General features: G+C 39.4%; 3 protein-coding genes across 3 annotated transcripts; all 3 read left to right on the forward strand.

Moving 5' to 3' along the window:
• Positions 1–9,415: 9,415 nt before the first annotated feature.
• Positions 9,416–10,629, forward strand: LOC144424640 (zinc finger BED domain-containing protein 4-like). Its single transcript, XM_078114115.1, has 2 exons — positions 9,416–9,544; positions 9,974–10,629. The coding sequence occupies exons 1-2, from the start codon at positions 9,440–9,442 to the stop codon at positions 10,394–10,396; spliced, it is 528 nt and encodes a 175-aa protein (XP_077970241.1). The 5' UTR covers positions 9,416–9,439; the 3' UTR covers positions 10,397–10,629.
• Positions 10,630–10,752: 123 nt separating this feature from the next.
• Positions 10,753–12,594, forward strand: LOC144424251 (uncharacterized). Its single transcript, XM_078113373.1, has one exon. It carries the CDS (start codon positions 10,753–10,755, stop codon positions 12,592–12,594), a length of 1,842 nt encoding a protein of 613 aa, XP_077969499.1.
• A 19-nt stretch (positions 12,595–12,613) lies between these two features.
• Positions 12,614–13,378, forward strand: LOC144424252 (uncharacterized). The gene has a single exon (XM_078113374.1). It carries the CDS (start codon positions 12,614–12,616, stop codon positions 13,376–13,378), a length of 765 nt encoding a protein of 254 aa, XP_077969500.1.
• The last annotated feature ends 268 nt before the right edge of the window (positions 13,379–13,646 follow it).

Below are 13,646 nucleotides of genomic sequence, written 5' to 3' on the forward strand. Positions count from 1 at the left end.
TGTATGGCACCAACATCAATAACCCGTCTACCTTTGGCACCGCCAGTTTCAAACCAAAGAGAACAACCCAAATTGTCATATTTTGCAATGCACAGTATGAGCACGTCCGTGTCTGGTGACTGGATTACTATAGAGTTGCAAGAGTTAGCGGCAAACTTAGCGTGAAGCATTAGGCGGGTGTCAGCCTCTTCATGAGAGCATTCCAATTCATCTACTCTTGCGATTGTTGGAGTATGCGATGTACTAGCAAAGCAAATTTTCAGACAAGATTCCGCATAGCCGATAAACAGTGTGAAGTCAAGACTTTGGACATTCTGACTCCAAGATATAATAAAAAATTCCATCAGGAGCTCCTTGTTTTTTCCGCAGGATAAGTACTTTTTCCACTGGAGTGGTATCCTCTGGCTCTCTGAATAAATTTCATTTTCTCTTGTTTGGCAAACAGCTTGATGCTTAGCCCTCCGATGTCTTTCTGCGTTCTTAATGCTTATTGAGGGGTATCTATCCATTACAAGATGCACAACCTTTGCACAACTTTCCTGGGCAATTTTCACCAACTTCAAAAGGTATAGTGCTGCAAGATCTCCAAATGTTTTGGGAATATTCCTGTGGTTGATGCTTTGTAGAACAGCCATTGCATCTAGTATCCAAACTGATTCGCTTGGTAATCCTTTAGCAATAGAAGATGGTATACGCATCAGTTTTGCTTTGGATGTCCTCATTAGGCCTCCGTCTGTGTATGCCAACGACAAGGGCAAAGGGCCAAGAGAGTATTTGAGCAAATCCTCAATCTTGATACCTCTCTCTCTTCCTATGATTGCAAGACGCGCCATCAGATTTCTTTCAGACTTTAAATCCATCTCCTTTTGACTGCATTTGGTCTTAATTATTTTCCAACACTTGAAAACGATTTTAATTTCAAATTACTTATAGTATCATGAAAACTTTTCTTGTTTGATAAAAGCCGATCTTTGCAGAACTGAGTGAAGCAGAATCTTCCTCTCTCTTCAGCAGTCATAATATCACTGGCAATTATTTCGGGAACTACGACTCCTGAAACAATATGTATAAGATCCTCAGATTCACGTGAAAAGGGGTTTATAAAACCTTCCATACACTCAATAATGCGACAAATGGCTGATTCTTCTCGTACAGAATAAGGTTTATCAAGATCTTTCCTATCACGCCCTTGCGAGTCTCTCCCAGCATACCCAAAGCATGCCTTTGTTATTTGTGCCCTTTCTGGGTGTGATAATATCCACCTCTGAGAAGCACCTTTGTTGAGGGTGAATCCTACCATTCCACCTTTCGTTTTTGTATCTCTGTTGCACGTTTGCTCTATTGCCATATCGCATGCAACTTGTGAAAATCCATAGCGTGCTTGTCTCTGAACCACAAATTCTCCATTTACAAACATGTTATGAACATCTGGGTGGGTCTCTTGAAGAGACATCATCTCAAGATAATATATTGGTAAGTATCGGGCATATTTGTTGCGGTTAGTGATAAACATCCATGGACACATGGCACGGACAGCAGGCAAATGCAATGCCCAGTTCCCTTCTTTTGTGGCACGCAGAAAAAGAAGAAGACTTTCAATCATCTCAAGGTAAGAAGACCAGAACCTGAAAGTTGGGCATTTTGATTTTGACTTGATAAATCCAACATATTTCTGGTACACAGTGTTGTACTCAGGTGAGACAGCAACTTCTGCATACATATGCGAAGGGAAATGTTCTTTCAAGTCAGATATGACTTTTTTCACAAGATTGTAATCAGTTTCTGAAATTTCCTCTAGGAAAGACTGCCATCTAAGACGATGAAGAGCTTCATAAATCAGCTTGTGGCACCTTACGCTTCGATTATAATGATGTCCACTTAGCACCCCAGTGAGAGAACCTTCTGCACGAAGTTCTGCTTCGATGATTATATCACGAAGGCCTGCATCGCCAAACCACTTACCTATGCAAGCTAAGTAAGTCATAGCAGTGTGAAATTCACCAAGTCGAAGAACGGTTCTGTTTTTAAATAGTTTCGTCTGCCACCGTATTGTCTGAGCCTTAGAGTAAATAGCCTGATCGAAAACAATTACTATTGTCTGCAACTTGAGTTTATCTGCAATCTGAACACTTCGTTCCAGGACAGTCAAGACCGTGTCCATTTCTGTAGGGCTTGCATCAATTACAGGCAAATATCCTACAGATGATAAAAGGGGAATATTTTGCACCAGCTTTGTATTAAATCCTGTCCATGTAGGAAAAAAAAGATTCTTCGCTGTCCCCTGGAATCCTTGTGAGAATATAGGCCTGGTCAAGCTTTCGGGCATATTCCTGTACCACAAAACTGCATCTAGTTGTCACTACGCTCTCATCAATCTGTTGCGGTGCGGCTTTCTTTTGTCCACGATATGCAACTAGACCAGAAGATGAAGGCTGAAATGAGCGTTTTCTATCACGTGAAAGTCCTGCTGTAGGTTCCAAATACCCAGATACTTGTTCACCTTCAGGAATAGTTCTCTGTACTATTATACCATTAGTATTATGAGTGGTGCCCTTTCCACTCTTCCCCAAAATCGTTATTATCCCACACAAGCGTCACAGGCCGATTTGATACATGATGGAATAGAGATGGGACCCTTCAGCTCTTGTAAGGTGGCCAGAGCAGTGTCGTATTCTAAAACAAGAGTATTGGACACACAGTGCCCCAGACCGTTGAGGAGGGTAATCAACGAGGCTGATCCAGTCAAATGACGGACTGCCATAGCAAGTGACATGTGCTTGGGCATGTGCATTCTTCCGCCCTTGGATAGGTAAACAATATCCTGGCAGATGGAGTAGATTTTTTTTTGACATTCTTTCTTCTACTTCTACACAAAAAGGATCAGAGATTAACCCAGTAATCCAACTAATGAATTGAACCAGCAACTTTGGTACAGATTTTTTCACTGCATTATCATCGAAGTGCTCTGAAGTGGGAGGCCAGTGTTGAAAAGAAGGGTCATGGACAAATATCTCATTCGTCGAAAACTAAATCTTCTTCATCATCTTATAGAAGATTGGAGAAATCAAGAATGTTGAAACTTGAAGCATTACAAGAAAAAGAACTAGCAATACAAGAAGGACAACTAGCAGCGCAAAAGCAAAGATTAGCAGAGATGAAAGCAAAGTTTAAAGAACAACAAGCTCAACTGCTTGATGAACTGGCAAGTGACAGAGACTCTTCCACTTCCAATTCGGTTTTGGATGTTGACACCGTCATCTCAGCACGGGATGTAACTTTTTGACATTCAACTGAAGTGAGTCAGAGACCTAGTTCAGTTCCACTTTTGTCTAACAGTAATTTGGAAAATTCAGGTATACGTTCTTATTTGAATTCGTCTTTTAATGTTTTACAACCATCGTTTTATTCTTTCTCTACTGTTAATGCAGTTCAGTCTTCAACCCCATGCAGTGTTGTAGAGTCTAACCAATTTTCTAATGCAAATATTTCACAGTTGCCATACAGTGCACCTAATTTTGTTGACAATAATTTTTCTGCCATTATACCTACCCCTGTGATTAGCACAGCTGTTATTACTGTCCCTGATAGGTTTACGGGGCCGGTGTATTCACAACCTATAATTTCTGTCCCACAGCGGCGTATTGCGCCAGCTGATACTATGTCTTTAGATTACAATAGGCCAGACATATTTTCTCATGTTAATGTAACTATGCCTGTTGTATCGCAGGCCCATACTAGTGCTTATTTTTCAACATTTTGTAGTAGTTTTCCACAGGCTGGGCCAAATACTATTACCACTGTTAGTAGTTTGCCTCCAGGCCCTGTTTATACAAACTCATCTCAGCAGATAACATCAGTGTTACCTCCCTTAACAAGACCTGTAGGACCATACTTTCCTCATCCTACCATTTCAAATGCCTCGTGCACAAATACTGCCACAATTCCATCTTTCATACCTCCTTATATGTCAAGCTCACAATTACCTCATCCTACCGTTATGAGACAACCTTCCTTACCTTCCCCTAACGTTATCCATCATCAAGCTGCCAGCAAAGATGATTTGTACCTTCTGGGAAGAAATATTCAACAAGAATTCCGCTTGCCAGCATTGGATAAAGTAGAATTTGCTGGTGATCCATTAGAGCAGGGGTTCTCAAACTTTTGATGTTGCGGAGCCCTTGAAAGGTTGAATATTATTCGCGGAGCCCCAAAATAAATGTTAAAATTGTTACTTTCAGATTAATATTCCTGAGCAAGTTAAATGTACTTTACTTATTTTAAATGCTGAACCTTTTTTAATAGGGTTAACACAAGTCATAAATAAATCTAAATTTCATACTAAAGCTGTAAATTTGACACTTGACGAACATATTAATAAATTAGGGGTCGAATCTTTTCTCTTTTGACATTTTTGGAAGACATAAAAGGCCGTTAATAACGTTCGCGATTTCATTTTGTTACAATCGCCGATTTTTTTCGTCAGCATGGCGTGTTTTAAACATCTTTACGCCGGTGTTTATTCTCCCTAAATCAAATATTTCCCTCGGCATATACATGTATTGTTACACAATGACGACGTAAAATTGCTTTTTTGTTCTTATGGGGAATTATGAGTTCAATGTGAAAAACATGTTACCATATTATTGTCATCGGCGACGAAATGCTAAAAATAATAATCAATAAAGAGGTAAATCCACAACTCAAATTTCTTGATTGAAAAATGGCATTCTAAAATATTACAACTGAAATTTAAAATGGAAGATCACAGCAGACACAGCAGGTTTCAGCAGACTTACCTCAGATTGAAAACGCTTTTATAGACATTGTAAATCACAAAAGTTGGTGTTATGTAAGCGTAGTAACTGCGAAATCGAAACACAGTCAATTGTTCCCACGTATTTCCTTTTTTTTTCCCTATTCTGAAACTACCGACGCAGCCGCACGCAATCAATTGTGAGCGCGATCCGCGGTGTACCTTTTTTCATTCTGAAACTACCGACGGAGCTGAATGCAATAAAATAATTTTCAATTGTTCGTATTTTGCCCAGACATTGTGATTTTTTAAACGGCGATATCTTGCTTAAAAATAATCTCAAGTGCGAAAGAACAATCAAGTTTGACAAATCCCAAGATCGCAAAAATACGACCCCAATTTATTTATAGTTGGCAGTTTATGACATATTTTATGTTATTTTAGAATAGTATTCTTTCATTTTAGTAATCATAATAGTAATCTCGAATCAAACGTGAGTAACGACATTATAACGACGAGACACGTTAAATGCTCCATCGGTCATGGATTGAATATTTTACGCAACAGAAATCTCGTTATCCGTTTTTTTAATCGCGAAGAATGTTGCGCGGAAATTTCCGATTCCAATTTTAGACCACCTCCCTCTTAAGAATCCTGGCTGCGACACTGCTTATAAATAATGTCATTATTTAATTCCGCCTCTTTACCATATATTCCGAGACTATATTGTTGTCAGATTTTATCAAAGCTGTCATTGCTTCTTTGAACAGTTACAAAATTTTGAGTCAGTATTTTGAAGAGTAATCGAATAGCTCGCGGAGCCCCTGGGTTTCTCTCGCGGAGCCCTGGGGCTCCGTACGGAGCACTTTGAGAACCTATGCATTAGAGTATCATGCATTTATAAGATCTTTCTATAACACAATTGGACGTCTCACATCTGATCCTTCTACATTGTTGGCACAATTGTTTGCTCACTGCAAAAGTGAGGCATATGAAGTAATTAAGCACTTGCGAATGGCTGATGACCCAGCACAAGCATTTCATGCAGCTAAGGATACTTTAGAATTTCATTTTGGCAATCGATCACTGATCATCAGCACATTTATAAAGCAACTTACTAAAGGACCGAAAATTCGTGTAAATGACGTCAAAGGACTTTGCAAACTATCATCACAGATGCGTAACTGTTCTATTGTGTTTGACAATTGGAATGCAGGGAATTTACTCGATGCCCCAGCATATCTTGTTGCTATCTTTGAACGGTTACCTCCTAATATGCGTACTGACTATGTCATGAATGGCACATGGACTTCATTCACAATCCCGTCATTCAATCATTTGCTGAAATTTATTGAGTCTAGAGCTCGTTTGTACAACACATTTTATGGTCGCACTCTGGCAGAATTGGCGACAAAATCATCTGGTCATAAAGGATACATTAACAAGCGTCCATCGAAGTTTTCTACATTTACCACTTTAAGTACGCCAAAACCGGAACCTAACTTCAAACAAAATTACAACAAAACTAATAACTCTGGCAAGAATGGCAAATCTGCTTTGTTTTGCTATCTTTGTAAAGGCGATCACATTCTGATGCGCTGTAACAAATTCAAAGAGAAGAGCATTTCTAACAGACGACAATTTGTAAAGGACCAGTCTATTTGCTTCAATTGCATGTCATCCAAGAAACATTTTTCTAGCAGTTGTCCTTCAGAGAAGAGGTGTCTAAAAGAAGGGTGTGGTGGACTTCACCACACTCTGTTACATTTGGAGCAGGTAGCCAAGCAGCCTGCGTTGCATCAGTCGCGTTCTAAGGAACCATTACCTGCACCTCAAACTGAAACAACTTCTGTGAATTCTATGTCTGTACTCAACACTTTGTGCCCTGTTCGACTCATGGCTGTTGCTGTTGAAATACATTTACCTGACGCAAGTGATAAGAAGAAAACAATTGCTTTCTTGGATCTAGGATCTCAAAGATCATTTTGCTCTACTCGTCTAGCGAAATCTATTGGCCTTTCTGGTAAACCAGAGCGTTGCATGATCCGCACTACAAATGGTGTTGCTGTTCATACTGGAGAAAGAGTATCATTTCACCTAAATGGCGTGAATAATACTAACATTGTTGAAGTACACAATGCTTTAACTTTTGACAAAATTCCTGACGTCAGAGATTCATTGCCAAAGCCGGATATAATTGACAAATATCCTCATTTGGATGGTTTGAAGTTCCCAGATATTGATGGCGATGTTGAACTATTAATTGGGGCAGATACCTTGGGTAATTGTTCATTTACTGATTCCCGAGTCGGACCTCCTGGTACTCCAGGAGCCTTGCTTACATGTCTTGGATGGTGTCTCTTTGGCAAAGATCCATCAATGAAATCTGATAATAATTCTCTGAATTGTATTAACACTTCTGTGCCTATGATATCTGATGTACAGAATTTACAAAGTGATGTAGCTGTGAATTTTATTTCTACTACTCTTCCATTGCTATCATTTAATGACACTTCATGCGATACTTGCATGTCACCTCAAAGTCTTCCAGAAAAAGATCACAATTTGCAGGAGGAAGAAATTGCATGTAATAATTCACAGACACCTACAATTGACAACCATGAACTATATTGCAAAATCATTGCCAAGCCGGAAGTGACAGATTGTCAGAGGACGGAAAGCAGCAAATTGAATGGTTGTGATTTTTTCTTTATTTGTTCCACATTGCATGATGATATCCTGGATGAGAGTGATGTTAACCGTGAAATTGCTGTCTGTCAAACTTGTGGAAATGATTTTGCTGATATGAATGCAGATCCATTAACAACACAACCTTCTTTGGATGATGAACGAGCTACACAAATTATGAATGATACTTTGAAGCGTGTTGACGGTAGGGCTGGGCATTTCGAATCGAATAGTAAATTATTCGAATCGGTTCAGAAGGGAATTTCGAATCGCCGCCATCTTGTTTTTTTTTCTGTCCACCAATGGTCGAGGCGATTTAACGACTTTTTTTTGTGGAGCCATCTCTCGGCGGGACATTTCGATCGCTGTTTTTTTTTTTCTCTCACATCTGTAGGCGGCGTTTGAACATGTCCAGACTTGCACCTCTCCAAAGCTCTCTCTCTGCTCTCAGCTGTGAGCAGGACACACGGCCGAACTTCTCTCTCATATTATCTCTCGCACGTGCTACGCCGGCGTGATTTTGTCACGCACGCTTTTATGGCGCGTAATTTGTTCAGAATGCGGGAAGATCGGTTGCGCCGTCAGTTAGGACAGGCAGTTTTACACTTGCGTATGTTTTTGTGATTGCCGACATTGCAAGTGAGAAGGTATAGAAGACTAATTTGCGTGCTTTTTTTGCAGAATTATTGTGTATTTTTAAAGGGGTTTCTAGAATAATGTATACCGGTACTCGGCAACAGTATGATGAATAGGAAATCTCCCGTTTGGCGCCACTTTACTCCCCCAGCCAAAGACGATGACGAACGCCAGTACGTCGTGTGCAAGAGATGCGGAGACAAACTTAGTTACCATGCTACCACTAGTAATATATTAGCCCATATTAAAAGAAGGCATGTAACTATTTGTTTGAACCCTGATAATCGAAGTGATTTGGACGAGTCCTCCAGTAAACAGTCCAAATTGGAACTTATTCGTCCCATCTTCCCTGCTCAGCAAGAAAAGATTACTTCTCTAGTTGTGGATTTTATTGTAAAGGATATGCGCCCGCTCAGCACAATAGAAGGAACACATTTCAAGCGCTTAATGGGACATGTTGCACCAAATTATTCACTGCCATCCAGGAGGACCATAACACGACGTGTAGAGGAAGAATATTGTGAAAAAAAGATGGAGCTTAAGAGAGTTCTTGAAAACATTAAGCATATGAGCTTGACTTTCGATGCTTGGACTAGTGTGAAAATGGAAGCATATTTGGGCATTACAGCCCATTATGTTGATGCCAAATTTAAGCTGTGTTCATGTGTGTTAAGTGTGAAACCTTTGGATGATAGACATACTGCAAAAAATATTTGTGAGTGGGTAGAAGAAGTTCTCAATGACTTTGGTGTTAGTCCTCACGCTGTCTGTGCAGCAGTAAGCGATAATGGATCTAATATGAAGGCAGCCAAAGATATTTTTCATGAAAAATTTGGTTGGGCTAGTGTTGCTTGTGCAGCGCACACTCTCCAACTTTGTTTAAACAAAGGATTGGGAATAAACGGCATAGAAAAACCTCTTGCAGCAGCTCGACGACTAGTGCAACATTTTAAGAGAAGTGAATTGGCGACCAGTGCACTGGGGAAAAAGTGTGAGGAAATGAAGCTTACCTCCAAAAGACTCATAATAGATGTATCCACAAGGTGGAACAGTACTTACAACATGCTTGTAAGGTTGCAGGAATTGCAATGGCCAATTTTGGCTATACTTGGAAATAAAAATATCACAAATGCCGCCAAAGCCTCCGCTCTTACAATCAAGCCTGGGGACTGGGAGATTTTCAAGCAGTTGATTCCAGTACTTGAACCTTTTGCAGAGGCTACTGATCTTTGAGGAGGCGAGAAATATGTCTCGATATCGATAAAGAATCCATACATCAAGGGATTGAAAAAACATTTGTCACGCGAGAAAGATGATGAACTTTTGGTAATCCGGCAGTTCCGACAAAAAGGAAAAGGCGAAATGGAGGAGCGATTTCCTATTGATCTTAATGATATCAGCTCGAAGGCAATGGCTCTGGATCCCAGATATAAACTGCGGGGACTTCGTACTGTGGAGTCTCTTCAGGTAACTCGTTATTTCTTCCTGAATAAGATTGTTGCCCTACATGACAAACAATATAGCATGTTATTTTGGTTGGAATGAGGTCAAATTGAATTTTCGTGTATCTTCATGTTTCAAATGCATCAACAGGATTAGATATAATTCATGACATATCTGCAGTGACCATATCTAAAGATATAGAGTTGACTTTTTCCCCACTGTATAATAAACATTAGTGAACAATGACTTTGATGTCAATTGTGGTTCCTAAATCGCAGATTTTCATAAGAAAACTAATCTAAATTATTCCTGTATTCAAAACTTGTCATTTATTGAATGCATAAAATTTCAAATTTATCCAAATGTTGCTTGTTTTGGCCATACTTAATAAGGATTCCTAGTTGATCTGGCTAAAGTTTGTTTTCTTTTTTGACATGCTTACTTTTTTTCCAGCTCAAAAGTGCAATCGAATTGGAACTCACAGTCTTATTTGAACAGACAGTTGTTGGAAAAGCTGAACCTTCATCTTCTTCAGTTCAGCAATCGACATCCATCATAAGCCTTGCCTTCGAATCATCAGAGTCCGATGACAGTGCAGATACTGAGGTCCCAGTGGTTGCCAATGAAGTGAACAAATTTTTTAGTTCCAAAGTACTTTCTGAATGTTCAAACCCCCTCACTTGGTGGAAAGAGCAAAACGCTAATTATCCAAACTTGAGCAAGCTTGTTGGCAAATATATGTGTGTAACAGCAACATCAACCCCAAGTGAGCGATTATTTTCTGCAGCTGGAAACACTGCCACTGAGCTCAGATCAAGCCTCACCGGATCACATGTGGAAGCTCTTGTATTTTTAAAATGCAATTCTGACATATGACTTTTTCCTTCCCACTGACTTATTGATGAAGCATGTTTCTTATCATATGTGACAACTTAGCAAATGACTGAGTGATAGGTTTTGTGTTTTTAGGATTTCATGTATCTGGAGAACCCATTGCAATAAAAAAGTCACATGTAATTTTGTAGTTGATAATTTGGTGAAATTTTTATAAGTATTCGAGATTCGATTCGAAAAAAATATTCGATTCGATTCTGAAATTATCAGGTATTCGAAAATGCCCAGCCCTAGTTGACGGACAATTGCAAATTGGTTTATTATGGAAATATGATGATATTAAATTACCGTACAACTATAACATAGCTCTCAAACGTCTCATTTCTGTCAAGCGAAGAATGGAGAAGGATGCTGAATTTGCCACAGAGTACATTGAGAAACTGGATGAATATATAAAGAATGGATATGCTGAACAGATACCAGAAGATGAATTGGCACCTACAGAGAGAACCTGGTTCATTCCACACCATGCAACAAGACAATCGAAGTTTCGTGTTGTCTTTGACAGTTCAGCAGAGTTTGATGGAAAATCACTGAACAAGAATTTACTATCAGGACCTGATTTCAATAACTCATTAGTTGGAGTTCTTCTACGCTTCCGTTTGAACCCCATTGCTGTGTCGTGTGACATTCGACAGATGTTTCACAGAATATTCGTGAAGCCTGAAGATACACAATCTCTTCGTTTTCTATGGTTCCCTACACATTATCCTACAAAACCTGTTTCTCAATTTAGAATGCTATCTCATGCCTTTGGTACTACCTGCTCACCTTCTATTGCAACCTTTGCCCTACGAAAGGTTGCAGAAGATAATTTATCTAATGCTGATCCGACCGCTGTTCAATGCATTTGCTCTAATTTTTATGTAGATGACGGATTGTTTTCAAAGGATACTGTAGAGGAGACTTCTACACTAGTTCGACAAACTATTGATTTACTGGCAACAAGAGGTTTCCACTTAACTAAATTTTTAGGCATTGAACCAGAAGTTCTACAATGTGTTTCTGAGGAAGACAAGGCTCCCGTTGCTCATGCTCTGGAACTAGGCGATGATGCGGTGAGTCATACTTTAGGATTGAATTGGAATGCAGCCACTGATCAATTTGTTGTTATCGTCAGAATTCAGGAACGTCCTCCTACTCGTCGTGGCATATTATCAATGGTGTCGCAGATATTTGACCCTCTTGGGTATGTTCAACCATTTGTACTTGCAGCTCGTATCATTCTGCAAGATCTTTGTTATGAAGAATTGCAATGGGATGATACAATTACTGGCCCTCTTAGAGACAAATGGGAAGAATGGTCATCTAAATTACCTTCATTGAATGGGATATCATTTTGTAGATGCTACAGACCAAAAGGATTTACTCCATCTACTTTTCAGTTACATGTATTTTGTGATGCAAGTTCTTTTGCATATGGAACTTGTGCTTATTTGAAAATAATTGACGATGCAGGAAACATTCACACTGCATTTGTTAAAGGCTCGTCAAGGGTGGCTCCAAAGAAAGTTGTAACGATACCACGTCTTGAACTGACTGCAGCGGTTGCTGCTACAGAATTGGCGAGATGCATAAAATTGGAATTGAATGAAGTGATAACAGATGTATTTTTCTATACGGATTCAATGACAGTTCTTCGAATGATAAACAGTCGATCTGAACGTTTCAAATTTTTTGTTGCTAATCGATTGAATACAATTCACTTGCTTTCTCAACCTAGACAATGGCATCATGTTGACACTAAGTCTAATCCAGCAGATATTGCCAGTCGTGGACTAATGCCTGACAAGTGCCACAAAGCTGATTGCTGGTTTAAAGGACCTTCTTTTCTGAGAAGCAAGGAACCATTGAGAAATTCACATATTTCTGAAACAATTGAGGACTCTAAAATATGTTCTGAAGTGAAAGTTAATTATAATGAGATTTCCTACAAGGACAAGAATTCTACAATACACCAACCTGGACTTATGCTGTTGTTGAAACGTTACTCTAAATTTGAAAGACTTGGAAAGACTTGTTTCGTCTGTGATATGGCTTCAAAGATTCAAGACTTACATGATTGGGAAATTGCTACATCGTTCTGGTTCTCCAGTTACTGGTTGTTTTACTGTTGCAGAACGGGAAAATGCAACTATAAATATTGTGAAACTTATACAAGCAGATTCGTTGTCTGCTGAGCTTTGCTATTTTAAAGATATGATGAGTTCGGGCCCTCCACCTTCTGACAGAAAGAGACTTAAATCGCCATTTGCTAAAGAACTTTTGCAGTGTAATCCATATGTGGCTGATGGCATACTTCGAGTTGGAGGCAGGCTTTGTCAATCTGAATTACAACCTGATCAAAGGAATCCTGTAATTTTACCCCCATATCACCATGCCACTAAACTTCTGATCGATCATTTCCACTGTGAACATGGACATTGTGGAAGCAATCAAGTACAGGCTTATTTGTTACAAAAATATTGGATATTGCATCTTCAGTCAGCGGTGGCAAAAGTTCTTAGAGAATGCATGCCATGCAAGATTCGATCTGCCAGACCTGGTAAACAATGGATGTCAGATATGCCTGCTGTTAGGCTTTGTACAGGAAATAGACCATTCTTTCACAGCTTCGTTGATTATTTTGGTCCTATAAAGGTCAAGTTGGGCAGAAGCGAACATAAGCGTTACGGAGTTATATTCACTTGTCTTTCTACTCGAGCAATTCATCTGGAGGTTGCAGAGAGTTTGGATACCTCTGCATTTTTACAAGCCTTTTTTCGTTTTGCCTCGCGACGTGCAAGACCAGCTCACATGTACTCTGACAATGGTACGAATTTTATTGCTGGAAGTAAAGCTCTCAAGGATGGAATTACAAATTGGAATAAGAAACAAATTGAAAATGCTCTTGCACAAAAGGGAATTCAATGGCATTTTCACCACCTCTTGCAAGTCACCAGAATGGAGTTGTTGAAAGATTGATCAGAGAAGTTAAGAAGATTCTGAGGAATATGCTTGATGATAAATAGGGATGTCCTTATCGTTTTCGTTTCGAGCTGTATTCGAATAGTTTTTTCCAATTTCGGCTAATCGTAATTTAACATGAATAAAACTTGCGACGTCGCGCACACGATCTTTTTCGGTATTTTTTTTTTCAAAGTACGTTAGTAAGTGAATGAAAGTGCTGAATCGTCCGTCGCGTGAACCATAGTGACCTCTGCTTTCTATCAAGCGTGACGAAACGGGCATG

The sequence above is a fragment of the Styela clava genome, chromosome 6 (assembly GCF_964204865.1).
Source record: "Styela clava chromosome 6, kaStyClav1.hap1.2, whole genome shotgun sequence".
Classification (NCBI taxonomy): Eukaryota; Metazoa; Chordata; class Ascidiacea; order Stolidobranchia; family Styelidae; genus Styela; species Styela clava.